The sequence below is a fragment of the Ctenocephalides felis genome, unplaced genomic scaffold (genome assembly GCF_003426905.1).
Source record: "Ctenocephalides felis isolate EL2017-DRISC unplaced genomic scaffold, ASM342690v1 CF-g0.4_SCAFFOLD_03571, whole genome shotgun sequence".
Classification (NCBI taxonomy): Eukaryota; Metazoa; Arthropoda; class Insecta; order Siphonaptera; family Pulicidae; genus Ctenocephalides; species Ctenocephalides felis.
In genome coordinates this window covers 12,806,765-12,832,895 of record NW_020539725.1, presented here as the reverse complement: position 1 = coordinate 12,832,895, position 26,131 = coordinate 12,806,765, and the positions used below count along the sequence as shown (strand labels likewise).

Genomic DNA, 26,131 nt, shown 5'->3' with positions numbered 1-26,131 from the left:
AGGAAAAATTTTATGGAAAAAAAATAATCCTAGCCGATAGAGAAAATGTTGAGCAAGGGTCTGATGATATTATGCAAGGATCTGATAAAGAAGACGTAGCTTTTCTAGTGGTAGGTGATCCTTTTGGTGCTACGACTCACACAGATATTGTTCTTAGAGCTAAAGAAAAAGGATACAAATGTCAAGTTATCCACAATGCTTCAATTCTAAATGCTGTTGGATGCTGTGGTCTGCAGCTTTATAATTTTGGAGAAACAGTCTCAATACCTTATTGGAATGATGATTGGAAACCTGATAGTTTTTATGACAAAATTAAAGGAAATAGGCTTAGAGGACTTCATACACTTTGTTTATTAGATATTAAAGTTAAAGAACCAACTCTAGAAAGTTTAACAAAGAAAAAGCGTGAATATGAACCACCAAGATTTATGAAAACTTCAGAAGCAGCTGATCAACTTCTTCAGATTGTTGAGAAGTTAAGAAGCAATGGAATACCAGATGCAGACTTAGGTTAGTCCATTTGCAAATAAAAATTTATCATCACTTTGCATATTTCAATTATGTTTTATAATAATTATGCTTCAGCTTATTTCGAAGATACTACATGTGTTGGCCTAGCCAGAATAGGCTCTGAAACGCAAGCTATTATAATGTGCTCCCTATCAACAATGAGGAAAACTGACATGGGTCCACCTTTACATTCATTAATAATACCAGCAGAAATTTTGCATCCTGTGGAACAAGAGTATTTGGATCAATTCAAATTAAAACAATGATAAATAAGTGCAGTAAAATTTTATTCACATTTCAGTTTATATTAATTTATGAAATTTAAAGTATTACTTTATATTAACATATACTAATTGTTGTTTGTTCTTTACTCATCGTTTCTTCAGGATTTTGTAATATATGTATGTTATTTGCATCATTTGAAGCCTCTGAACTAGATTTTTCTTGTAAGTTTGTGTCATTATCAGAATTTTGAGGGGAGCTTGAATTATCATCATCTGATGAATCACTTAAACTTAAGTCATCTTCATCTGCATCGATCCTAAATGATAAATAAATTTCTGTTATTATCTTTTTGAATAAAAAAATTTAAATAATGCAATAAAAGAATGTAGGTGAACTTACCATAGTCGACTTTTTTTCTTGGCTGTCTGTTTTGTCGATGTTTGTGATTTCCTTTTATATGAATTTAGTCCACTTGTACTTTGGAAACCAATTTCGACAGAATCTGCAACAACTTCTGTCAATTTGGACCTTTCTTCATCATAAGATTTATCATGAAATTCATGTTTGGGCTTAGAACAAAGTCTTTCAATTTTCTGTTTTTTCCGCTCTGCAGCCTCTTGCTCACGGTCTGGCTTATTATTTATCCAAGATTTTAGACGTTTTTCTTCATTAATATCGCGCAATCGGCGACCACTAAGATCTCTGCAAGCTTCTCTATTGGTTGTTTTTTCTATTTGAGCTCCTATAGCTCGCAACATAGAACCAAAACCACCCTTTCCACCAAGAATTTTAAGCATAATCCTAACATTGCCATTGGATATAATGCATTCATCTTGAACTCGTCGACCATTGTATAATGCATAAGTGTTACTTTCTTGCAATCCCTAAAAGAAACATTGAATTTAGTCTTATGTAAGAGTCTACATTTAACTAAATATTATGATGTACTGCCCAAAAATTTTTGAATGTATATTAAACCATATTACACGATAAGCCAAAATTTATATCAGCAATAACAATATAAATATTCAAAATTAAGAATATTATTTAAAACAATGATCTAAATGAAAATAAGTCTTTCACATAGTAAAAATATGTTAGTTTTCATTTTTTGATATTTATCTAAAAATTACAAATAACCTTGACATGTACACATTAATCATGCTGAAGTCATAAGCAACATTTTATACACAATTTAATAAAAATATGTATATAATTTCCATTAATGTTTGGATTTTCTTATATTAAAAAAATGTCACACTTACCGTTTTCTTAAATAATTTTTGTTTGATATCAAATACTGATATTTCTTCAAAAAGTGAAAAAAATTGTTTATTATCCAAATATACATTAATCATGATGAAAATGGTTTTAGTTTCGATTCTAAATTATTAACATATGTTTCATATAAATTGTAAATTAAACTGAACGCACTTATTATTAATGTGTAATCGCGACTTTCACACACGCGTCATACTATGGTAATTTTTGACATTTTCATATACCGTATGAAGTACGCCTCATTAGACAAAATATTAACCAGGCGCACCAACAAGGAACTGACAAATTTTATGAATGCAAAAGGGAGTCTATTTTGTCTTTGTCACCAATTTTGCCGCGCTTTTTAGGCAGACAACTGTCAACTTCAATAATACAATTACAGTCAACAAGTTGTTTGCGTACTGAATATTTTCCGACGATTGTTGTGCATTTTATTGTTCTTTATTTTAGTTTAATACCATGGAAGGTTTTGACGATCCTGGACTTTTCTTCTCCGATAACTTTGGAGGTGAAAATGATAACCAAAATGATAGAAATGTTAATTTACAAAGTACTAAAAGAAAGTTCAAAGAATTTCTTCGTACATTCAATGAAGACAATTTCTATTTTAAATATAGGTATGAATATTAAGCAATATTAATGAATATATACTGTAGCTTCATTTGGGGGATAATTTCTTTTAAATTGACATACACATTTTTTATACTCTATCGAGTTGAACAAAACTTTCCCATGTATGTTTGCTTTAGTAGCTCCTTTAAACTATCTTTTTGTTAAAAACATAGTAAGTTAAAAATTATTACTAAAACTGACATGCAAATTAGCGCATCTCATTGACGCAATATGTAGTATTTTTCCAAACTATTAATTGTTAAATATATAGCAATATATATTGATAAACCAAAATATTTTTAACACAAATGCATAAGTTTGTTTGATTTGTTTGAATATGCTTCATTAATATGTCTGGAAATTTTGAGTTCTTTTATATAAATTGTTAATATTAATAGTGAATAATAACTATGTAAAAATATTGGTAAATCGGTTTCATAAAATATTTCTTAAAATAATAAAGCACTCTTAATATTTTAGATGCCATAAAATCAATATACAATAAATGATGAATATCTCTCTAATATCAGTAAATGTCTTTTTTTTTTTTTTTAAGATAATTTGTTATATATTATTATTATAAACGATTGTATGATCTTCATGATTAAATTAATAGTTTCTAATTATTACAGAGATACTTTGAAACGCAACTACACATTGCGTAAATTTTATATTGAGGTAGAAATGGAGGATTTAGCAGGATTTGATGAAACTCTTGCAGATAAATTAATGAAGTTACCCAGTGAACATTTAGCTATATTTGAAGAGGCTGCAAAAGAAGTTGCAGATGAGATCACAGCTCCTCGGCCAGATAATGAGGAGGTTGAGGACATTCAAGTTTTACTCACTTCTGGTGCTATTCCATCTAATATCCGAGATATGAAGGTAGTGATTGTTATATTTATTTATATGGTCTCCAAGTCTTTATTAGCTGAGTTGTTTTTACTTTTATTTCTATCTATCTGACATGTTCTTTTATATTTCTTTTGGCACAATTCACTATCTTTTTTTTTGCAAACAGTCGGGGAATAATTATCATTTCAAGGATTTTAATATATATATATATATTATATATATATATATATATATATATATAAAATTATTCTCCGACTGTTTGCAAATATATGTATATATATATATGTAGTCATACCTCTAAAATGAATTCTGATGTCCTGTACGTTGACCCAAAGATAAGGGTTAAATTTTAAAAAACCACTCAGGGGGGGTTCCAGGGGCTAAACCACTGGCATGGGTGGATTGGCCTTTCAAAGTTAGTGTAAGGTCGTTCATACATTTGGACTCGATTGGGGTAATCTAAATGGGTCAAAATAGAATCTTTCAAATTTTAACCCTTATTTTTGGGTCAATGCACAGGACATCAAAATTCATTTTAGAGGTATGGTTTTTTCAGCAAAGTATCTTATTGTGATCTCTAGTATCCGAACATCAGATGTGCCTAAGTAACTTTTTTTGAACCATATAAATCAACCTGCTCTAATAACAAACAATAATAATTCTTCATCTGAAAATGAATCATATTTGATAATTTTATTCTTATTAATTGCTAATATTAATAACTGTTTACTAAGTATAATTTTTTTTTCCCTTGTTTTAGTATAAATATTAACTTTTGAAAATTTTGATACTTAATCAGAATTTTCTAAAGTTGATCTTTATACCAAAACAATACAAATTTTGTATCTGTACTTATTAAACAGTTATTAAGATTAGCATATTAATAAGAACAAAATATCAAACTTGATTCATTCTTGGTCATAGTGAAATGAAATAATTAATAAATAACAATAGTAAATTCTTCAGTTAACATTTTACATGACCTCTCCATTTTAATAGTTCTAAGGCAGTGGTCTTAAATGTATCATTTCATTCCGAATTCTCAAACAGAGAAAGAGTTTTACATCTGAATATGAGTTTATTATAAAGTGACAAAGATGAGACATTATTACCTACTAATGGAGGGTCAAATACTTTCATGTTAGAGTCGAGAATTCAGAACTTGCTTTGATGTGAAAATAAGTTGAGGTATTTGATCTTTGCTGATTATATGTTTACATATTGAGTATAAACATCATAAGAGGATGGGAAGTTCTGAATGAGTTTTTATCTTTAAAGTTGTGTATTCACACAAGGAGATATCTTACTGTTGATGAATGATTTAAAAGATTGCGGGTTTATGAGTAAGCTGAAAAGTATAAGCAGTAATCTATCAACTGTGAATAGCTATTTTCCCATTGATGGATATATTAATTTATGAGTTTCCCAAACACATTTTTTTTTTTTCATTTCAATGAAATTTCTTATGAGCTGAATTGTAAATTTATTTTTAACTATAATACTTCTTCTCTCTCCTTGTCCCACCATAAATAAGCAAACAAAAAGTCTGCTAATCAATCCATCCTCATTGTATTTAGTCAAAATACTAATTATTAATAAATTTCCACAACTCTAAACCATCATTTAGAGCATTGAGAGATGGAATTCATTTCAGTGGAGTTCTGTTCTATTTTTAAAAGTCAACCATAATATGCTGAATAAAATCAGCAATAATTGTAAATTTAATTACATGTGAGTTCAACAGTATGTTTGGAGATATCAATATTGATACTTTATAAGATGTCAAAATACAAGTTTATTCACTTTGTAAATTACAGAGTTTCTGACATAAAGTAGTTCATTTTTAAGGATAATTAATTACAAACTAATTGTTTTTCTAATCAGTGCTTCTGAGAAGACTTCAAAAGCTCACTAATATTTAAATTTTGAATTGCTAGTATTGGACATGTGTTTTTTTTTAATCCACTTAAGTTTACAAGGGTCTTCTAAATGTACGATAAAGAATATGGGAAGAGTTTCTAACACACACACACGCGCACACACATATATATACACATACATATGTGTGTATGTGTGTGTGCGAGAGTGAACATTTGAAAGAGTGGTCTTTATATTATATGTTTATATAGAGTGAACATCTTTTTAAGAGTGGTCTTTGCAAAAAAACATATGTACATGTAGTCAACTTATTAGTACTATATATTGGTAATTTATTAATGAGTTGGAAAGCCATGGTGGAGCATTGTATGATGTTTTTTGTTGCAAATACCACACATTCCCTGGTTTCGACAAGATCGAATGCTATGTCTTCCGAGGCAATTGAAGCACAATGCATAGTGTTTTGCAATTTTTAGACGTTCAGCTGGGCTTTTCATTTTATATTGAGGGCAATGCACAATGAAATGCTTTCCATAACAACAGTCGCATTCATATTGTTTAGCATGTTCCTGCATTTCTTCATGTTGTTGATGCCATCTGTCTGAATCATGTTTCTCAGGTTCTTCATATGATGCATTGTATCCATATGGTGTTTCATCAATGCTTTGTTGATATTGCGTTCTTTCCAACATTGGAGATGGACATGGCCTTTCATCCTGAATAGGTGATCTATCAAATACAGGACTTCTTTCAATATCCTGTAGAAAATATATACGATTTTGCATAAACTGCTCGAGTTGCTCATAAGTAGGAGATATTTCAGAGTTTGCAATGCTATCTTCCCAATGTTCTTGTGTGCCCTTGTCAAGCAATCTTACAATATGGCACACCAAAAACAAGTCCCAATTAGAAGTTGATTGACCAAGAAGCTCTAATTCCGCAATAGCATTATTGATGAATCTCAGAAAATTTTCTAAATCCTGTGCAGTTGGATTTGAGGGTAGGGGAGTAATATTGAGAATTAACTCCATTTGATTATTCAGTAATATGCGCTTGTTATTACGAATATCATCAGTGTTGTTATAATCAGTATGGGAAATTGGCAAATTAGCTAACAGCTGAGGTGCAGCATCTAATAAGCATGAATGTAAAACATCAATCATATTTTCATTATCATATGGGTTTTGTATTCCGATTGCAGCTGCACGTCTAGATAGTTTTGTTAGAAATTCAGGAGATAATAGTTTTTCTGAAAATATCTTTTTGGCTACCGATTCCTCATTTTGCTTTACCTGTATATTATTATAATGGTTAGAAACTTGAGTTGAATTAAATTGCATATTTGTGGGTTCTTGATTTTTGGAAAATAGATCTATTTTATTATCACTCATATTACTGTCGTAAGTTCTAGTGCAAATTATTGATTTGTGATTCAATTCATCATCCCTTGAACCACTATTATTTCTTGCTCTAGGTTCATTAAAGTAGTGAGATGCAGAATTTCTATTTCTAAACCTGACAGTAGTTGTATTTTGCTTTCTTGGCGGTTCATAATGTTCATCTAGCCTTGAGTTATTGATTGTCTCCACCTGCTCCATAGAATCAGATCTGTAGGATCTATCATAATTGCTTCTACTTCTGCTTATTTGTGGCGACAATTCTCTCGTTTGTCTGTCTGATGATGTACTTGGATTGTTGGAATTAAAATTTCTACCATTAGTATTATTGTCAATCCAAGAAGAGTTACTCATTTTATTCAAAGAATTTCGGTAAAATTCTTTTGATTTTTCAATTTTTTTCTTAAATTTCTTCCTAAGTCTCCTTTTAGTACTATTACTTAGATTATGAGGCAAATTACCCTTTTGCTTATCTGATGACTGCATATTGTTTTGAGATTTTGCTTGTCCCAGTGTATTGAATGCATTCAGATCGTCCAAGAAATTCTTATTGTTAAAGTCACCGAAAAAATCGTCTGGCACATCACGTTCATTATTGTGGAAGTTTTTACCTTTAAATTTGGATGCCATGTGTAATTTCAATTTACAATTAGATATCAAGCAACTCCGGTTCAATTTGAGAATTTGAGAAGAGTGGATATTATTGCAATTAAAAAGACGTATCTAATTTGAGATTACGTAATGAGTTTATACATAATGGTTCGTAATTTCCATTTATCCACTTAAACAAATTCGCAAAACTATTGATTTTGCTTCACTGCTATTTTTAGTTTGGATACTTGTTTATTGTGGTAACCTATATCCATGTGTCAAAATAATCACATTAAATGATTTGCACTACATTTATTTAAAAGTTAACTAGTTACAGCAACTTAAATAGCTATAATTAAGCTTTTACTGTATAGCGAAAACTTCAAAATATAATTTTTGAGATTATGGCTTTGCGCATTTACTAGCCGATTAAAAGTTTTGTGTATTTTTCTTTCTACATTCCATTGAACTTCGGACAGCTTATCGCGCTATCGTGTTCGCGTCGCCTTTCAATGCGCATGCGCAGTAATGATAAGACGAATCTGCGCATGCGCAGTAACACCAATTATAATCAGTCAACAAAAATAACAGAATTTATCTATTTGAATTATTGCCAAATAAACTAGTAGTTCATGGCATAGTGCCTTAAGGGGGTTGTTCTTTTTTTATATTTTTTTGTTTCGGTTTTGAGATTTTTTGATATTATGAAAGCTAAAAACCTTAGAATTATTTAAAAAAAAAATCATCTCAATACATATTTTTTGAAGAAGTTATAGATATATATATCTCTATACGTATGATCCTCTTAAAGCGTTTTTTTATCGTTCCGCGAGCTATTGTATGCCAGCTGCTCTCTCTTTCATTATTATACCTCATGCACATGACCTTTTTAATGTGTCAGCATCTTTGAACATCATGGTGTATTTCGTACATTAAATTAAATGGTGTATTTAGTACATTATATTAAAAACATTAAATACGTTTTTCTTAAATTGACTTTTTTCAATGCGGTGCCACAAATTAAATAAAAACTACAAGTCGGATCGACTTGCATTTTTTTTTAATTTGTTCACCACTGCAATACCTTGTCCCCCTACCTCAAACAACTTGATAACATTACGCAAAAAAATTTTGCGAACCTTCTCGTCCCAAAACAAAGGCCTTTTTGGACACTTTTTTTTAAATGGCTGCCATTTTTTTCCTTCTTGCTTTTTTTCTTTCATTCTGGTAGGAGGACTGGATTCAAACTTCTTCTTCAACGTAGTTTCGTTTTTTTTTTGTTTCAAGCGATGCGCAACGGATTTATCTGTGGCACCGCAAACGAGATCGATTTTGCAATGCCCACTTTGGCGCCCCCTGGTTAAAAAATGACGGCGAAACAAAAAAAATAAAAAATTTCTTAATATTCTATGATTTTGTAATTTTTGTTTAAAAAAAACCGCATGTCTTTATGATAAATACATTTCGAGAAAAACAAAAACAAATACCTTGCATGTTTTGTAACAAAAAAAAAACAATTTGCTGGAACTTGCCGTACCAAAAATACAATTTTTTAAAAAATATTTAATTTTCTTTCAGAACTCTGAAAAAAATCGATTTCTGAGATATTTGAAAAAATTTGACCTCTTTGGAAAATTTGGTTTTTTTATACTTTGAAATATTTTAGTAATATTTAACTTCCCGAAGGAGAAGTTTATGTTTTCATCAAAAAATCCGAATCGCTAATTATATGTTTTCTCGACGTTTCGAGCCATTCTGAATCGAATGAGACCAAATTTGGAAAAAGTATGTGTGTGTGTGTGTGTGTGTGTGTGTGTATGTGTGTGTGTGTGTGTGTGTGAACAGATTTTTTGCCGTAAATCGACGTTTTCTCCAAAACGGTTTGGACCGATTTCAAAAATTTAAAAGCCATTTGATGTATCTCGATGAGGACAATCGTCTCTGAGTTTTGTGCGGCGATCGGCCAAGCCGTTTCTTTGTAAATTGCAGAAAAGTGAAAAATTTTTCGTCCACGTTTTAGCCCGCAATTCTGAATCGATTCTGAAAATTCAAAAACCGTTCGATAGATATTGGTTGGGAATCGTGCTGATTAGTTTTTGGTTAAGATCGGCCGGGCCGTTTTCTTGTAATAAAGTTTTTAAAAAAAAATTTTGACGATTTTTATGATTATTTTTTTGACGAAAGATACCATAGTTTTCTAGGTCATACTAAAATATTACGGCCCTACGACAACTGGTTCAGCTTTAAAAATTAGTCAAAGTTTGCAAAAATCAGTATGGTCTTTTTGGCATTTGTCAAAATTAGACTTTTGATCGACGTTTTTCTCAAAAACGCCTGAACCGATTTTAGAAATTTAAAAGCCATTTGATCTATTTCGGTGAGGACTATCGTTTGTCAGTTTTGTGCAACGATCTGTCAAGCCGTTTCTTTGTAATTCGAAAAAACTTTTCGTCCACATTTAAGCTCATCCTACCGAACCGATTTTGAAAAATCAAAAACTGTTCGAATGATAACATTTGCGACTTATACTTATTAAAGAAAGGTGAAAATCTACCGAACCTTTTTCTTGTAATTAACTGTTGAAAAAAAGTGTTAAATTTTCGTCCACATTTAAGCTCAACCTACCGAACCGATTTTGAAAAATCAAAAACTGTTCGAAAGATATCATTTGGGAATGATACTGATTATTTTAGGTGAAATCTACCGAGCCGTTTTCTTGTAATTAACTGTTGAAAAAAAGTGTTAAATTTTCGTCCACATTTAAGCTCATCCTACCGAACCGATTTTAAAAAATCAAAAACTGTTCGAAAGATATTATTTGGGAATGATGCTGATTAATTTTATGTGAAAATCTACCGAGCCGTTTTCTTGTAATTAACTGTTGAAAAAAAGTGTGTAAATTTTTCGTCCACATTTAAGCTCATCCTACCGAACCGATTTTGAAAAATCAAAAACTGTTCGAAAGATATCATTTGGGAATGATACTGATTAATTTTAGGTGAAAATCTACCGAGCCGTTTTCTTGTAATTAACTGTTGAAAAAAAAATTTAATCCTTCTTTCATGGAACTTTTTTTGGCGATATACATCATGGTGTTATAGAACTTACTGTAATATTACGGGGCCTTACAACAAGTAGTTTAATTTTAAAAATTCGTCAAACTTTGCTAAAATTATTATCGTTTTTTTTAAAGTAGGATTGATGAAGTATATTATTTACACATTTTTTTGATCAAGTCGATTATTTACACATATCGGGAAGTTCATGTAATTTGCCTCAAGGCTAAATACCAAACCAACTAGTTAACTTTTTTAAAGCAATCGCGATAAGTTAGCTGCGTAGAAACGAATATAGAAGCGCGTGTGCGCCGCGTTTTGCAGTATAACGAACAAGCATTGGTATTGAACCCATGGAAAAATAAACAAAATTTGTTCTTATTTTTTAAATTTCTATAAAATATGTGATAATTTGATATACATATGTCCAATAATCATTTTCGTCCGCTAAATGGAATTGCTAGACCTTTCCTTCCCAAAGATTTTATCAGTTCTCCATTTCAATACAAATGTTTTTTGAATCTTTCAAATCGGACGCTGCATTCTCTCTCAAAAAATTAATTACCATTTTTGGCACTTTTTGCCCCGTATCTTCAAAACGGCTAGATTTGCCAAAACCTCCGCGTCTCCTTATCAATACGAACCGAATTATTTTTTGGATTATTCAAATCGGTTGACCCGTGTTACCGAAATCGTCGACGAAAATTAATTCTTATTATTAAAATTACACACACACATCCATTTTGCCTAAGGTATGCCAAAATGTTCAGATGACCTTAAAACCTAAAGATATGTACGAAAATGTATTTTCGATTTTTTTGCTATTACTATTTGCTATTAACTTACCCTGCGGGAAGTTAACTAGTTGTAAGTTAAGTAGCATTTTGCCTTAAAGCAAGTACTCTTTCACTAAAAAATAATCAATACGATTTCCAATTGATGTCTTTCAAACATATTTATAATATGTTAAATTAATTTGTTTAACACTTTTCATTTAATCCATTTCGTGATCTAAATATTTAAGTCGAACATCAACTGTAATCAGTAGCTAAGCGAATCAACTGGAATCGACATAGATTCTCTATGTGATTTTACAAAGTTTCATCAAAATCGTGACTTTCAAATCATTTGAAAAAAAACATTTTTTCAAAATTTTGTTACTCCGGGCGATCCGATTTTTACCAAAAACCACGACATAGATAAATAAGCATAATGAACTACGACTCAACGCAATTCCCAATCAATATCTTTCGAACAGTTTTGGAATTTTTAAAATGGGTTTAAGTTCAAGACGAAAAGTTCTACACTTGTCTGTTAATTATATAGAAACGGCTTGATATCAATTTGGCTAATGTACTAGTTTAGGCCAAATAAATCAATAAACAGTATCAATTGAGAATTTCACTGATTTAGTTTTCGATAAAGATCACACTTCGCATGGTGATTAGAGCAAAATGCCGCCTACATCTTTCTAAATTTTGATAGTATTGTTAAAAATATTTGAACACTCTAAATTCATGGTTACTAATTCTAATTTTGATTATTATTTCAGAGTGATTCAGTATCAAAATTAGTTAAAATAGCCGGCATCATTGTGGCAGCATCCGGAATAAAGGCGAAGGCTACCAAAATTTCGATCCAGTGCAGGACATGCAGTAATGTTATTCCAAATCTCCCCGTCAAACCGGGTTTGGAAGGATACGCATTACCTCGCAAATGCAACACGTAAGTGTGTAAATATTTTCTATTTCTAATCATTGCTCGTGTTATTTACAATATTTGATTTTTAACTTCCCAAAGGAGAAGTTTATGCTTTTGCCAGAAAATCCGACTTGGTATTTTTTCCTTAGGGAAGTTGATTAAATATCTTGTTTATGTTATCCATTATTTCTTTTGAATGATTTCGTGCAGCATCTATAATTGTTTAACATTAATTTTTCTTTATGATACAATAAATAATAGTTAATTTTAAAAAAAATTATATGTAACGAACTCATTTGTTATCATATATGTTTGATTGTTCATTTTAAAATTGGTATTATAATAATATGTTTATTATATTATCTCCTATATATAAAAATAAGTCGAGTTTTCCTTCCTGACGAAATAACTCCAGAACGCACAAACCGATTTCGACAATTTTGCATCCGTTGGAAAGGTCTCGGGCTCTGCAAGGTTTATAGCTAAGAAAATTAGTGGTGCATGGCATCGTGCCCTAATGCAAATTGCTGGAACTTCACGCATCGTAATTAAAAATTCGAGTAATAAAAATAATCAATAATTGTTTTAAATAATTTCAAATAAATTATCTTCTATATATATAAAAATTAATCGGGTTTTTCTTCCTGACGAAATAACTCCAGAACGCACGAACCGATTTCGACAATTTTGCATTCGTTGGAAAGGTCTCGGGCCCCGTAAGGTTTATAGCTAAGAAAATTAGTTGTGCACGGCATCGTGCCTTAATGCAAGCTGCTGGAACTTCGCGCACCGTAATTAAAAATTCGAGTAATGACATTAGCGAGAATTATCAGAATTATGCTTGGTTAAGTCAACGAGCAATTCTTTCCGCAAAGAATAATGATGTACACGCACTGAATTTCACCATTCAATCAAAAATTGCTGGCGATTGACATACCAATGATTCCGACTGGTCTTCCGTTTGACTTCAGACGATTGCAATTTCCAGTTTGCCTTGCGTTCGCAATAACAAGTCTCAAGGCCAATCGCTTAGTGTTGGCGGGATAAATTTCAAATAGATTATTTAGAAAATCATTGTTTTTCACATGGGCAGTTATATGTTGCCTGTTCACGAGTTGGAAAACCATCTGCTTTGTTTGTGTTAACGTCAGACCAGAAAACAAAAAATGTGGTTTACCAAAGAGCACTTCAATGAAACGGATAATTAGCGGATTCACTTTCATTTACTTAGAGAAGTTCAACTAAAAAACACTTCATTTTTGTAATCGAAATAAATTCATTACTGTTGTATAATAAAATCAAATTTTTCCTTTTCAAATATAAAACAAATCATCTTTCTCACGAAACCATCTGGTGGCGAAATGGAGTTCGTCGGGTTTGCTAGTTTTTTATATAACGTATAACTAACGTAATTATATATTATAACTATTATGTTTCTGCAGATCATTATTTAATTAAATAAAAATATAATTTGCATTATTATATGTAATATTTCTTTTTCTAGTGAAGCAGCTGGTCGTCCAAAGTGTCCACTAGATCCCTACTTTATAATTCCTGATAAATGCAAATGTGTAGATTTTCAAGTACTAAAACTACAAGAATTGCCAGATTTTATACCCCAGGTATATCTAATAGCATTTTGTTTGTTGTGAAATATCATATAACTAATTATTATTTAACATTGTTTTAACATGACCTTTGTTACAGGGAGAAATTCCTCGTCATATGCAATTATATTGTGATAGATCTTTATGCGAAAGAGTTGTACCAGGCAACCGAGTTTTGATTCATGGAATATTCAGTATTAAGAAAGTTGGAAAACCCAGCAAGGTAATTAAAACTCTTTATTTTAGAACTCAATTGTAAAGAAAAATTATGTACTTTGTATAATTCAGTCACACTTGCAGTTTCTAATATTTGTTTTGTTCAACATTTTTTCTATAAAAGATTTTATATGAATTTATATAGAATCCTAAAAAATTCCTAATTTTAAAATATAAACAATAGTAAAAAAATAGTAATAAATATGGTAAAAATAAAGAAGTCTTTAAAGTAGATCATGGTAGTAGAAATTTTTTAGAACATTTAAAAAAATATATTGTTCTAATTTTTACTTGTTTCCTTCAGCAAGATGGACGTGAAAAAGCTACAGTAGGTGTTCGATTACCATACATGAGAGTTTTAGGTATTTCTGTTGATGCCCAAGGCGCTGTGTCAAGATGTGGAGCCCCATCAAATGAAGAAGAAGAAACATTCCGTAGATTAGCTGCTTCCCCAGATGTATATGAACGAATTGCATCTAGTCTTGCACCAAGTATTTTTGGAAGTGATGACATTAAGAAAGCTATTGCCTGCTTATTATTTGGTAAGTTGATTTAATTTTTAAGTATGTATTTTGTAGATATAAAAAAAAACTCTTAAGTAAAAGTGCGAACGAACGATCAGCTTAGAACATACACAGTGCATGTTCTAAGGGTGCGGCTTATTATTTGAAACTTTAATGCAATTTTTTAACAGTGGACCATTTGTCGTTGGCCTACGATATTTTAGAGCCTGTGCTCTATCAAAAAATGGTCCGGACGATTTTACCAAAAAACTGAGTCCCTATGGATGTCTTTCTTTGAATTTTGATTCAGAATTTCACGCTAAAAGGTAAAAATTGGCCGAGTCGGTGATTGATTTTTTTAATATTTGGTTTCCAGTCAATTCAGATTGAATTGATGACTTAATTAAAATTATCAAATCAGATTTTCTGACAAACTTCTACTTCATAAAGTTAATAATGGTAAAAAATTCACTTAAATGTATGGAATTTGTTTTTGTTTCATTGATCTGATTTGATTAACTTCCCAAAGGAGAAGTTTGTTTTCATAAAAAATGCGATTCGCTAATTTTATGTTTCCTCGACGTTTCAAGCCATTCTGAATCGAATGAGACCAAATTTGGAACATGTGTGTGTGTGAGTGTGTGTGTGTATGTGAATAGATTTTTTGCCGTAAATCGACGTTTTCTCAAAAACGGCTGGGCCGATTTCAAAAATTTAAAAGCCATTCGATGCATCTCAATAACGACTAGCGTTTCTAAGTTTTGTGCGACGATCGGCCGATCTGTTTCTTTCTAAATCGCAGAAAAGTGAAAAAAATTTCGTCCACGTTTTAGCCCGCAATTCTGAATCGATTTTAAAAATTGAAAAGCTGTTCGAAAGATATTGGTTGGGAATCGTGCTGATTCTTGTAATAAAGTCCTAAAAAAAATTGCGATGATTTTTATTTTTTTTTTTTACGGTTGTTACCGTAGTCTTATAGGTCATACTAAAATATTACGGTCCTACGACAAGTCTTTTAATTTTAAAAATTTGTCAAAGTTTGCAAAAATTGGTATCGTTTTGTTGGCTTTTGTCAAAATTAGAACTTTCATCGACGTTTGCTCAAGAACGCCTGAACAGATTTCAAAAATTTCAAAAGCCATTCGATGTATTTCGATGTGTATTATCTTTTCTCAGTTCTGTGCAGCGATCGGCCGAGCCGCTTCTTTGTAATTTGGAAGAAAGTGTTAAACTTTTCGTCCACATTTATGCTCATACCACCGAATCGATTTTAAAAAATTAAAAACTGTTTGAAAGATATTGGGAATGATACTGATTAGTTTTAGGTGAAAATCTACCGAGTCGTTTTCTTGTAATTAACTGCTGAAAAAAAATTAAGCCGATTTTTATGGAACTTTTTTTTGGTCTTAGAAGTAGCTAAAAATTCATCTAAGTTGAGAAAATGAGTAGTTTTTTGATGTTTGTTAAAATTAAAATTAGACGATTTACTTGGTATAACGAAAAGTACTTGGTCTTAATGAACCTATTAAACCATTAAAGTCCTAGGGAAGCTGGTTCAATCATAAAAATTATTGATTTTTTAAAATTTGCTTTTAGAAAATACTCTGAGTTAACGTGTTCGTTCGTTTTCAATTATGTGTAATAAATCCACTTGGAATACTTTTAATCAGTCATAAATTAATTTATTTTTTATTGATTAAGTCATTTATTTACACATATCGGGAAGTTCATGTAACTTGCCTTAAGGCAAAATACCAATACCAACTAGTTCAATTTAATACCACCTTAATTGAAAATAATTTATCAATATTATTAATCTTTCTTCAATAATAATAATCTAGGAAAATTACTAAACATTTTAAGTTAAAGTTTCAAAGCTTTCAATTTGGTAATGTAGTATACAATATTCTTGTTTATATATAGGTGGATCTAGGAAACGCCTTCCTGATGGCTTAACTCGCAGAGGAGATATAAATGTTTTACTCCTTGGTGATCCTGGTACTGCTAAGTCTCAGTTATTAAAATTTGTTCAAAGAGTAGCACCGATTGCTGTGTATACTTCTGGCAAAGGATCTAGTGCAGCTGGTCTGACTGCTTCCGTAATGCGTGATCCTGCTACCAGAGGTTTTGTCATGGAAGGTGGTGCTATGGTATGATAGGAAGTTATTTGAAATTTAATGTAAAATATTAATGAAATGCTTATGTTAATTTATTAGTAGAACAAGGGTTATTTACAATAACAAATGTATTATAAAAATTGTAGGTTTTAGCTGATGGAGGTGTTGTATGCATTGATGAATTTGATAAAATGAGGGAAGATGACAGAGTTGCAATTCATGAAGCCATGGAGCAGCAAACAATTTCTATTGCAAAAGCTGGTATTACTACAACATTAAACAGCAGGTGAGTACTTGATTGGTTGTTCTTATACAATTGATATTTTTCTTATTTGTGCAGTAATCTAAACTTTAAAACTATTATCTAATAAAGTTTATTTTAATAATTCACAGATGCTCAGTTCTTGCTGCAGCAAACTCAAATTTTGGTAGATGGGATGATACTAAAGGAGCAGAAAATATTGACTTTATGCCAACAATTTTGTCTCGTTTTGATATGATTTTCATAGTAAAAGATTTACATGATGAAAACAGAGATATTACTTTGGCCAAACATATTATGAATGTACATTTAAGTGCTAATAAAGTATCAGCCGAATCAAAAGAAGGTCAGTAAAACTTATTAACCACTCAAAACATTTTTCTTACACAAATAAAATTAGCTTTGTTATCTTTAATTATTTGTGTGATTGTAAATGACAATAACAGCAAAAAAATTTTTTCATTCCCATCTTTTTACTAAGTAATTTTTTTAATTTAATTGTTATTTACAGGAGAATTTTCATTATCATTCCTCAAGAAGTACATAGATTTTTGTCGAACACGCTGTGGACCAAGACTGAGCGCTGAGGCTGGTGAGAAATTAAGAAGCCGATATGTTTTAATGAGATCTGGTACCTTAGAAGTGGAAAAACAAACTGAGAAAAGATTAGTCATTCCAATAACAGTGAGGTAAATGGTTATTAACTTAAATTACTATTATTTTCAACTATTCTCAAAAAACAGCATGTTACAGTTTTAAGAATGTGTTTTCTTTTTACTACTGAAATTGGAAAATATATTTATAATTAAATTTATTTATTTAGGCAGTTAGAAGCTATTATAAGAATATCTGAATCACTTGCAAAAATGCAATTACAACCATTTGCCAATGAAAGTCATGTTAACGAAGCTCTCAGATTATTCCAAGTTTCAACTCTGGATGCTGCTATGTCAGGAAGTCTTGCAGGTAATAAAAAGATTTGCAAAAACTTTGTAATGTTTTGCAACATATTGTAACTATGTTTAGACCTACTTTAACAAATTCTATAAATTATTATAATATAATAATTTTTAGGTACAAAATTTTTAATTTAAAATTCTATATCAAATTCATTTCTACAAAATATCATAATTAATATAAGTTAATCACAAAAAAAATATATATCACAACAAATTTGTTTTCTGTGGCGTGATTACAACTAGAATTTTTATTTCTTTAAATTTAATAACTATTTTCTTTTACAAAGCTGAACATGATGGTTAAATACAATGCAAAGATCATGAATATTACAATTAAGAGCAAATGTTTAATGATATTACTCCATACTAATTTATTTCCAATTTATAATTATATTTCAAATTTTAATGTTTCCAATTTAAAGGAGCTGAGGGATTCACAACAGATGAGGAAACTGATTTATTAAATCGTATTGAGAAGCAGTTGAAAAGAAGATTTGCAATTGGATCACAAGTTTCTGAGATGAATATTGTCCAAGATTTTGCTCGACAAAAATATCCTGAAAGAGCTGTTTTAAAAGTTATTCATACAATGATTAGGAGAGGTGAACTTCAACACCGTATGCAAAGAAAAATGTTATACAGACTTTGTTAATGATATTCTTGCCATGGTAATTACATTATTTTATACTATGTTAGATGATTTTTTACGTATTTATACTATTTCTTGTTTACTGTTTTAATGTTAATGAAATAATCTCCATTTTTCCTGTGAATTGTACAAATATAATTACTAATCTTAATACATGAATATGTTGCTCACATAAAATCCTGAAAATTTTGAGAAAAACGATTGGGATAATTTTGTCTAATTTATTTATTTTTAACAAACTGATAATTTAAGAAAATTCTTTTTGTACATCTGGTGGTATGTAATCTTGGTCAATAGCTCTGGGCTTCTTCTTTTTACCAAACCATTTCTTTGGATAGTAAACCTGTTTCTTTTCAATTTCTAAATCTAATTGTTCTTCATTTTCGAAGAACCATAGTCTTCTTTCTTCAGCTTCCAATTCCTTTAATTGTTTTTCTGTTTGTGCTATTACTTTGGCTTTTTGGTATCTAGCAAGTTGTTCTTGCAGTTTTTCTTCTCGAATTTTATTCCATTCTTCATGTAGCTGTAATTGAATAATAAATTAGTTGTTTAGTTCTTTTTGTAATCCTCATTAAAATTCACTAATATTGCACTTTTGGATTTTGAACTTATTCGCACCTAACAATTATTAAATTGATAAAAATTATTAGCGAGAAGAACCTGTGATTTATTAATAAGAGATATTGAAAAAATTTTGGCGAATAAGAATTAAAAAAAAGTCAAAAACAGACTCCTTAATATTATAGGAATACATTAGAGAGTTGAAAAGAAGAAAAAGTAGACAATATTGCCATATTTCTGTTCTATTGAATGTTCTTTAGCATTTAAAAAATATTATTTATTCTAGGGTCAATTGTAAAAGTAGTGATCTCTACATTGAGTGCTCAAATAATAAGAATGGTGATTGACTACTTCATTACATAAAATAAATTCATTTCATCAAAGGCTAAGCTAAGTGTACAGTGAATCAAATCTCAAAGATAATATAAACTCTTGAGTTACAACTTAAGAGGAAGAACTTAATAAGATTTAAGAACTTAATTCAAATATCAAAATTCAAAATACAACTTTTTGATAACACTTCGTATTTAACAAAATATCCTGATTTGCAAAAAGCTAAAAAACATTTACATTTACTTTCCTTTTTATTATTACCTTCTCTTGATTTGCAATATCAACAGGTTCTTGATTTTTTATGGCATCCTTAACAATGGTATCAACCTCCCCATATAAACCTGAACCACCATTCAGCGCCTCAACACTGCTTTTAAGTGCTTCTAGAATTTGCTGATTAGATTCATTTACTTCAACAGTACTCAATTCAGTTTTTATATGATCTCTTGCTTCATCATATACTGTATTTTTATCTATCCTTTGAATAAGATCTTGAGCTTTCTCAAATTTTTTGTACAAAACCAGTCCCAATAATGAGCAACTGTTACCCAATTTGGTTTGTCCCAAACTTTGCCCAATCATATGTAAAGTTTTACCAACTAATAAAGAACCATCTCTCAAATCAAAATGATCATCAAAAAATTCATTTCTCAAGAATTTTACTCGAACCTTTTTTTCATCTTTTTTCTTTTTACCTTGAGGTTTTACTTCGGCACTTGCATCCACTTCAGGAACTGGTTCAAAAGGCTTTGGATCTTTAATATATTGAAGGCATGCATGCAGCGACAAGGATTTATTAATTTCGTTAGAAAAATCTTCTTGCAGCATCAACATTGATGCTACTTTGGCCGCTGATGTGAAATCACTGGATTCTATGAATTTATCTAATAAAATATTTGCAGTAAATTGATCTAAAAATATTCCATAATTTATTCTGTCATTTAATATTTTAAGTAATTCCTCGTGCTGATCGCATTCATGAAAGAGTCGAATGACTGCATGTGATGTTGAATCTAAAGCATTTGAGGTTTCTGAACTTAACCTTAATTTATGCAATAAATCTGCTAACGATTCTAAATGATCGACATGGTTAACACTATTGGCATAAATATCTACATCTATTGCAGTCGCCTTTCCATCCTGTCCTAAGTTATTTTCGATTTCATAATAAAGCTCGTCAGGATTGACATTATTCAAAATTTGTGTTGCGAGACGATTATTCCATGATGTTGTACATTTATAAGCATCTGTTAGAAGGGTGCGGTAAAATACGTTATTATTTACATGTAAACACAGCACCTTTCTACAAGTATTTGAAAATAATACTTTGAACATTGTTTCTTGTTAAAAGGTCTTCATTTGATAATGATGAAAAGTTAGGTTAAACAACACTATTTGATATCGATATTCTTGCCTTATATATGAAACGAACCAGTTGCAGGGGCTTTAAACAATTTCTAACATACTAATTGACTTTGATTATTTAATGAGTAAAAAAATTTCGATTTCTTTTAAATTAAATTCGATCAGAATATATATATATATATATATATATATATATTGTAGAGTTTCGAACAAGAATCCAAAAAGTAATAAAAAACAAAAAAAGTTTTTTAATAAACAATTTTATTAAATAAATTCTATTTATTTATTTACTGTCGTTATATATACTGAATTTTATTTATTTATTTATTTACTGAAATATATATATATATATATATATATCAAAGTAACTAGCAGCCCATTCGTCGAAATAAAAAAGGTATAAAGTATTAAAAACTTTTAATTATACGTTTCGACACAAGATGCGTGTCATCATTCAGCAACTACAACAATTTGAAAATTTTATTTACTAATATAAACACCAGTATAGATTAATTATAACATAGAAAAACATTATACATACCACAGGACAAAAACACTCAAAAAATTTATCTTAAAAAGTTAAACTTATAACATTAGAATATATATATATATATATATATATATATATATATATATATAAAATATATATAATATAATAAAATAAGAAAATGTGTAATAAATTATTATTATGAAACATAATAATTTGAATGTTTAATTATTATGAATTATGTCATAATTCAGATATGATTTTTCAAACATTATTATAACTTCAATAATAGGTTAATTGTTTTTTAGACGGCTTACAAAATTGGATTATTATGTGTTTGTTATATTATTGTACTTACTATTGTTATGTATTGTACTTACTTCTGTATGTTTTTAGTCGAATGATAAGACACGTTTTGTTCTTGAAATTAAACAACCTTAAATAAGTGTCGATGCATTAGCTGTTAAATAAGCTAACAATGTCCTTGGATTTTGGCTGTTTCTACTAGTCAAGTACTAGCCTTTATTTATTGAATAAAGAACAAAACAAATACTTTGAAATAAAGATAATGAAATTGATACGAATGGAATTTAGCCCTTTTAAATACATAATTGTAGTAGTTTTAATTAGTTAGTACGCCGTTGCCGCAAATAAAGCTTACTATTTTAAAACTATTTAAAAAACATATTTTTTAAAAACTATTTACATACTGCATTTAAAAGCTATTATGATGGCATTACACCATTACATCATTATGAATACATCATATTCTAAAATTGACTGGGACATTACATGTAGATTCCAACCAGATACGACTGTGAGAAATACATCGTTCTTTTGTTAGAGCACGGACATCGATGGGTACTTACAATGTTGTCAGCAACTTCGCGTATTTACTGGAAACTTAAAAAAACTCTTAAATATCGAGGTAAGAGTTTATAATCTTTACATTGTTTCCACTAATTCAAATCTTAGAGTTCTATTTCCTTCTTTTGTTGTTTTATATTGTGACTACATTTCAAACACCAAACAGAAAATTATATTTTTGATTTTAAAGGTCAATTAACGTTGTATCAATGGAGTCAAATTAATTAATTACTTCTTATAATAAATAATAACATCCAAAAAAACTTCAATCTTATGTTTTCTTGTGCGCTAGTTTAAATCTGCCTCCAGTAAATTTTAGGTTTTGTACCCCTGTAAACTGCATCGAATTTTTTTGTCGCATAGTGCAACACTGTTTACTTGTACATTTTGCAACTGCACGAGTTCGGCTTTGGCAGGAGTTTTGTTTCATTGTACAAATTACGAATTCGTTAATGGCCGTCCATTCATGAGAATTTAGTTTAGTAAATAAATACAGTTAATATGTCTTATCAGCTGTATAGAAATACAACCTTAGGAAATACGTTACAAGAGAGCTTGGACGAATTAATCCAGGTACGCCCGTATTATTAATCACACACGTTAACACGAACAATGTGCAATTACCACGAATTATATTCATAACTTAGTGCGTATTAATAAATATTGCTTATTTTTGATATATTTCAATTTTAGTATGGACAGATTACGCCGCAGTTAGCTATTCGAGTTTTACTCCAATTCGACAAATGCATAAATCATGCCCTTTGCAATAGGGTTAAGTCTAGATTAACGTTCAAAGCTTCAAAACTGAATACTTACCGATTCTGTGACAATGTCTGGACATTTATGCTCAATGATGTTGAATTTAGAGAAGTCCAAGAAGTTGCTCGTGTAGACAAAGTTAAGATTGTTGCCTGTGATGGAAAGAGTATGTATTACTAATTTATATCTATATTTATATACAGAGGCAAATTATGTGTAATATCAAGTTCTCTCATACTTTTCATTTTACGCAAGTCATTACTTGAAAATATTTTTGATGTCTAATTTTAATTTAATTAACATTTAACTATTTATGAAGCAAACTTCATAAGTAATTAATTAAATACAACAAATGCTTTATATTAAAATATTCACCTGTTATCCCTTAAAGGGTTAGGGGTACTCAATGGCACAAAAAAATGAGAATTTCAAGTATTTTTTTTTTGTTGTTAAACGATGTTTTTTTTTACAAAAATAGTAATATGGCATTATTATACTTGTTTTGACTTGAAGTAACAATTTCAGAAAAAAAAAAGTTATTTTCAAAGTTATAGCCGTTTTTGTTGACCCAGTTTAAAAAAACGGTCTTGGAGGTGAAGCTTTTCTTTTTTTTTTGCAAAAATTAACAAAATGGCAGCATCAGAAAAAAAAAAATTCTAGATTTTTGAAAAATTAACAGTTGATTTGGTCTTAAAAATTTCAATTGTTGAAAAACATAAAAATCCCTTGATCAGACCCCAGTTTATTATATATACTAAAAGCTGTATAAATTTCATTAAAATCTACTAAACGGTTTTTGAGTTACAGTTGTCACCAGTTCAAAAAACATAGTATTGAGAAAAACGTGTTTAAAGTTTCACATTGTATTTACGTACAAAAATACGAATTTTGAATAAACCAAGTCATCTATTTCTGGGCCTATAAAATAGTTCATCAGTCATTGTGGAAGTTTCCAATATTTCCTATTTGCTGTTGCCTATGAAGCATTCTTGGTAGCGCGCTGATATGCCTCTTCACACGTGCAGCATCCAATTTTTCAGCATACCAATGGGAATTATACTCACAATTCTTAGGGTATCCATAATCAATAATAATGATTATGTATATGTATGCAGCAATTTCTATGATAGTAGAACTAGAATTCACGGTTTTTGGGCATATTTTTCACACTAGTTGGTTGAAGCTCTCAATTTTTTTGTGATTATGGATTCAATCTTGAAATACACATCTTGAAAGTAAATTATCATTGCTGAGATCGTCATAAATTGGTTTAATAGCTTTTAAAACATCAAGAGATAAGGGAGAATAATCTTGAGTATAAGTGTAGACTATTTCACTTGCTTCAGCCTGCTGGTTAGAGTCCAATAACTCAAAAAGTTCATCGGATCAGCTTAAAATTTTCAGAGGATATTTTCAAGATATTACACTTAACGAAAATGCAAAAAAACAAAAATTAATTATTCAAAAATGCCAAGTATCCTTAACCCCTTAAATTACCTTTTGAATACTAAAAGAGGTACAATAAATTGTATTTTGTCATATTAGTTTTACATGACTTGTTTCACCAATATTTATTTTTTTTTACCATACTTCTTTTACTACCAATACATAATTATGTATATAATTTAAATTATGCAATATTCCTGGTCTACTTTTAATTCATGAATAGTTCGAAATTTCAAAAAAAAGTTTTGCAATATCACTTTCCCGCTGACTTGACATATCCATATTGATTTGACATTGATCATTTTGATTGAAACAGAACTATTGAGTTTATTTAAAGACTACTTTTGTCTTTAATTAAATTTTAATAATTATTATCTTTTATTTTTAGATGTTGAAGGGTGAAGGCAGCTCAAAAAGATGAAGCTAACTATTATTATTTGTGATGTTTTTTTTTTATTATCCAGAACTTAATATTTTTGTTCATGTTCTTTAGAAGAAACATGAACTTGTTTTGCAATTATTGTATTAAAATGGGTATATATAGGTAATAATTTACATAGATACAATTACATACAAATACCAAATATAAAGAATCAGATTTATAAATCTAATTTTAAATTTATAACTAGTTTTAGAAATCAAGTTGTTTTTGTACATACTTTATCAATATTTATTGTAATTCTGCATTTTATATAATGAACACTTACTTAATTATCTAACTTGTGGTTTTATTAAAAAAAAAAAAAGCATTTCCTCATGCACAAAAACTGTAACAATAAGGCAGTATAGTTACACATAAATTCGAATAACATAAAGTTACACTTTATAGTAATCAAAAATATGCAATGTTGGACTTAATTATATTAATACATTTAATTTAATTATTTCCAAGATTTTATTTTAGATAATTAAAGGTATAACATAAATAAATTATCTATTTAAATTTTTTTGCAGATACGGAATTACATTCTTGACAAAGTGAAATTACTATTTCTTTTATATGTATTGTTGTGTTCGAAATACTTTTACCTCATAGGTTTAACACCATTCATGAGCATTTGTTATAATTATTTTATTGTTTTATATTGGGTTTTGATAAAATTGAATTTATTAAGACAATTAATGGAATATTAAAATCCTTTCTACTAATGGGAAAACCTAAATTAATTAATTATATTAAATAATTCATGGTAGAAATGGCAATAAAAACAAAGCAAACTTTTCGTAATTGATGAATATACTATTGCTCTCTTGGTAAAATAAATTAAAAATTAGTGGTGAATGGCATCGTGCCTTAAAGCAAATTGCTGGAATTATCTGTAACAAAAATAATGTAATGAAAAATTTGAGGAATATGGAATGTTTTCAATAATATTATTATAAGTAAATAAACAAAATTCAATCAATCAAACTTATAATGAAGGACATTGTATAATATTATAAGAATTATATAAACTATAGTGCAAATATATCATTAAGCTTTAAAACATTAGCTAAAAAAAAAAAAATTCGATTTACTTTCGATATCAAAAAAAAATTTTTTTTCTGGAAATAAAAAAAAAATCCAAAATCAATCGTTTCGTCAACACAAGCAGAAAGTTTTTTGAATCATTCAAATCGGATGTTTAGTTCTCTCAAAAATTGCAATTTTAGCTCGGTATCTCCGAACCGCTTGGACCTGCCTTTACCAAAAACTAATCACCACTTCTACCCGTCATTACGAATTGAATGTTTTTTGGATCATTCAAATCGGATGCTCCGTTTTCTCATAAACTCGATTTCTATTTTCTGCACTTTTACTCGGCATCTCCGAAACGGCTGAACCTGCCTTTTGCAAAAACTAATCAGCACATCTCCCTAGCAATACGAATCAAATGTTTTTTTGAATGAT

General features: G+C 29.6%; 5 protein-coding genes across 5 annotated transcripts in view; 4 read left to right on the top strand and 1 right to left on the bottom strand.

Moving 5' to 3' along the window:
* The window catches only part of LOC113384725 (diphthine methyl ester synthase-like), a 2,182-nt gene extending 1,406 nt beyond the window's left edge, over window positions 1-776 (top strand). Inside the window, exons 3-4 of the mRNA XM_026622487.1 lie at window positions 3-510; window positions 586-776. Coding sequence (XP_026478272.1) covers window positions 3-510; window positions 586-776 — 699 coding nt within the window. The remainder of the gene's footprint in view (window positions 1-2; window positions 511-585) is intronic.
* LOC113385367 (MOB kinase activator-like 2) overlaps window positions 1-26,131 on the top strand; it is a gene marked incomplete in the record, with an annotated part of 296,192 nt that overhangs the window by 107,706 nt on the left and 162,355 nt on the right.
* On the top strand, window positions 2,426-18,582 carry LOC113385365 (DNA replication licensing factor Mcm5-like). Its single transcript, XM_026623211.1, has 12 exons — window positions 2,426-2,633; window positions 3,261-3,513; window positions 11,958-12,130; window positions 13,611-13,728; window positions 13,814-13,936; window positions 14,234-14,471; window positions 16,356-16,582; window positions 16,696-16,835; window positions 16,943-17,157; window positions 17,323-17,500; window positions 17,635-17,777; window positions 18,193-18,582. The coding sequence occupies exons 1-12, from the start codon at window positions 2,476-2,478 to the stop codon at window positions 18,420-18,422; spliced, it is 2,196 nt and encodes a 731-aa protein (XP_026478996.1). The 5' UTR covers window positions 2,426-2,475; the 3' UTR covers window positions 18,423-18,582.
* On the bottom strand, window positions 18,640-20,694 carry LOC113385366 (28S ribosomal protein S27, mitochondrial-like). Its single transcript, XM_026623212.1, has 2 exons — window positions 19,575-20,694; window positions 18,640-18,942 (listed from the first exon to the last, which is right to left on the bottom strand). The coding sequence occupies exons 1-2, from the start codon at window positions 20,646-20,648 to the stop codon at window positions 18,667-18,669; spliced, it is 1,350 nt and encodes a 449-aa protein (XP_026478997.1). The 5' UTR covers window positions 20,649-20,694; the 3' UTR covers window positions 18,640-18,666.
* Window positions 22,009-22,974, top strand: LOC113385368 (transcription initiation factor IIA subunit 2-like). Its single transcript, XM_026623215.1, has 3 exons — window positions 22,009-22,093; window positions 22,352-22,605; window positions 22,726-22,974. Exons 2-3 carry the CDS (start codon window positions 22,534-22,536, stop codon window positions 22,972-22,974), a joined length of 321 nt encoding a protein of 106 aa, XP_026479000.1. The 5' UTR covers window positions 22,009-22,093; window positions 22,352-22,533.

Coding starts and splice junctions, on each gene's coding strand:
- LOC113385365 (XM_026623211.1), top strand. CDS start 2,476: ATGGAAGGTTTTGACGATCCTGGACTTTTCTTCTCCGATAACTTTGGA. Junction 13,937..14,233: donor AAGTTGGAAAACCCAGCAAG/GTAATTAAAACT, acceptor TGTTTCCTTCAG/CAAGATGGACGTGAAAAAGC. Junction 16,836..16,942: donor ACTACAACATTAAACAGCAG/GTGAGTACTTGA, acceptor AATAATTCACAG/ATGCTCAGTTCTTGCTGCAG.
- LOC113385366 (XM_026623212.1), bottom strand. CDS start 20,648: ATGTTCAAAGTATTATTTTCAAATACTTGTAGAAAGGTGCTGTGTTTA. Junction 18,943..19,574: donor ATATTGCAAATCAAGAGAAG/GTAATAATAAAA, acceptor ATTCAATTACAG/CTACATGAAGAATGGAATAA.
- LOC113385368 (XM_026623215.1), top strand. CDS start 22,534: ATGTCTTATCAGCTGTATAGAAATACAACCTTAGGAAATACGTTACAA. Junction 22,606..22,725: donor GCTTGGACGAATTAATCCAG/GTACGCCCGTAT, acceptor TTTCAATTTTAG/TATGGACAGATTACGCCGCA.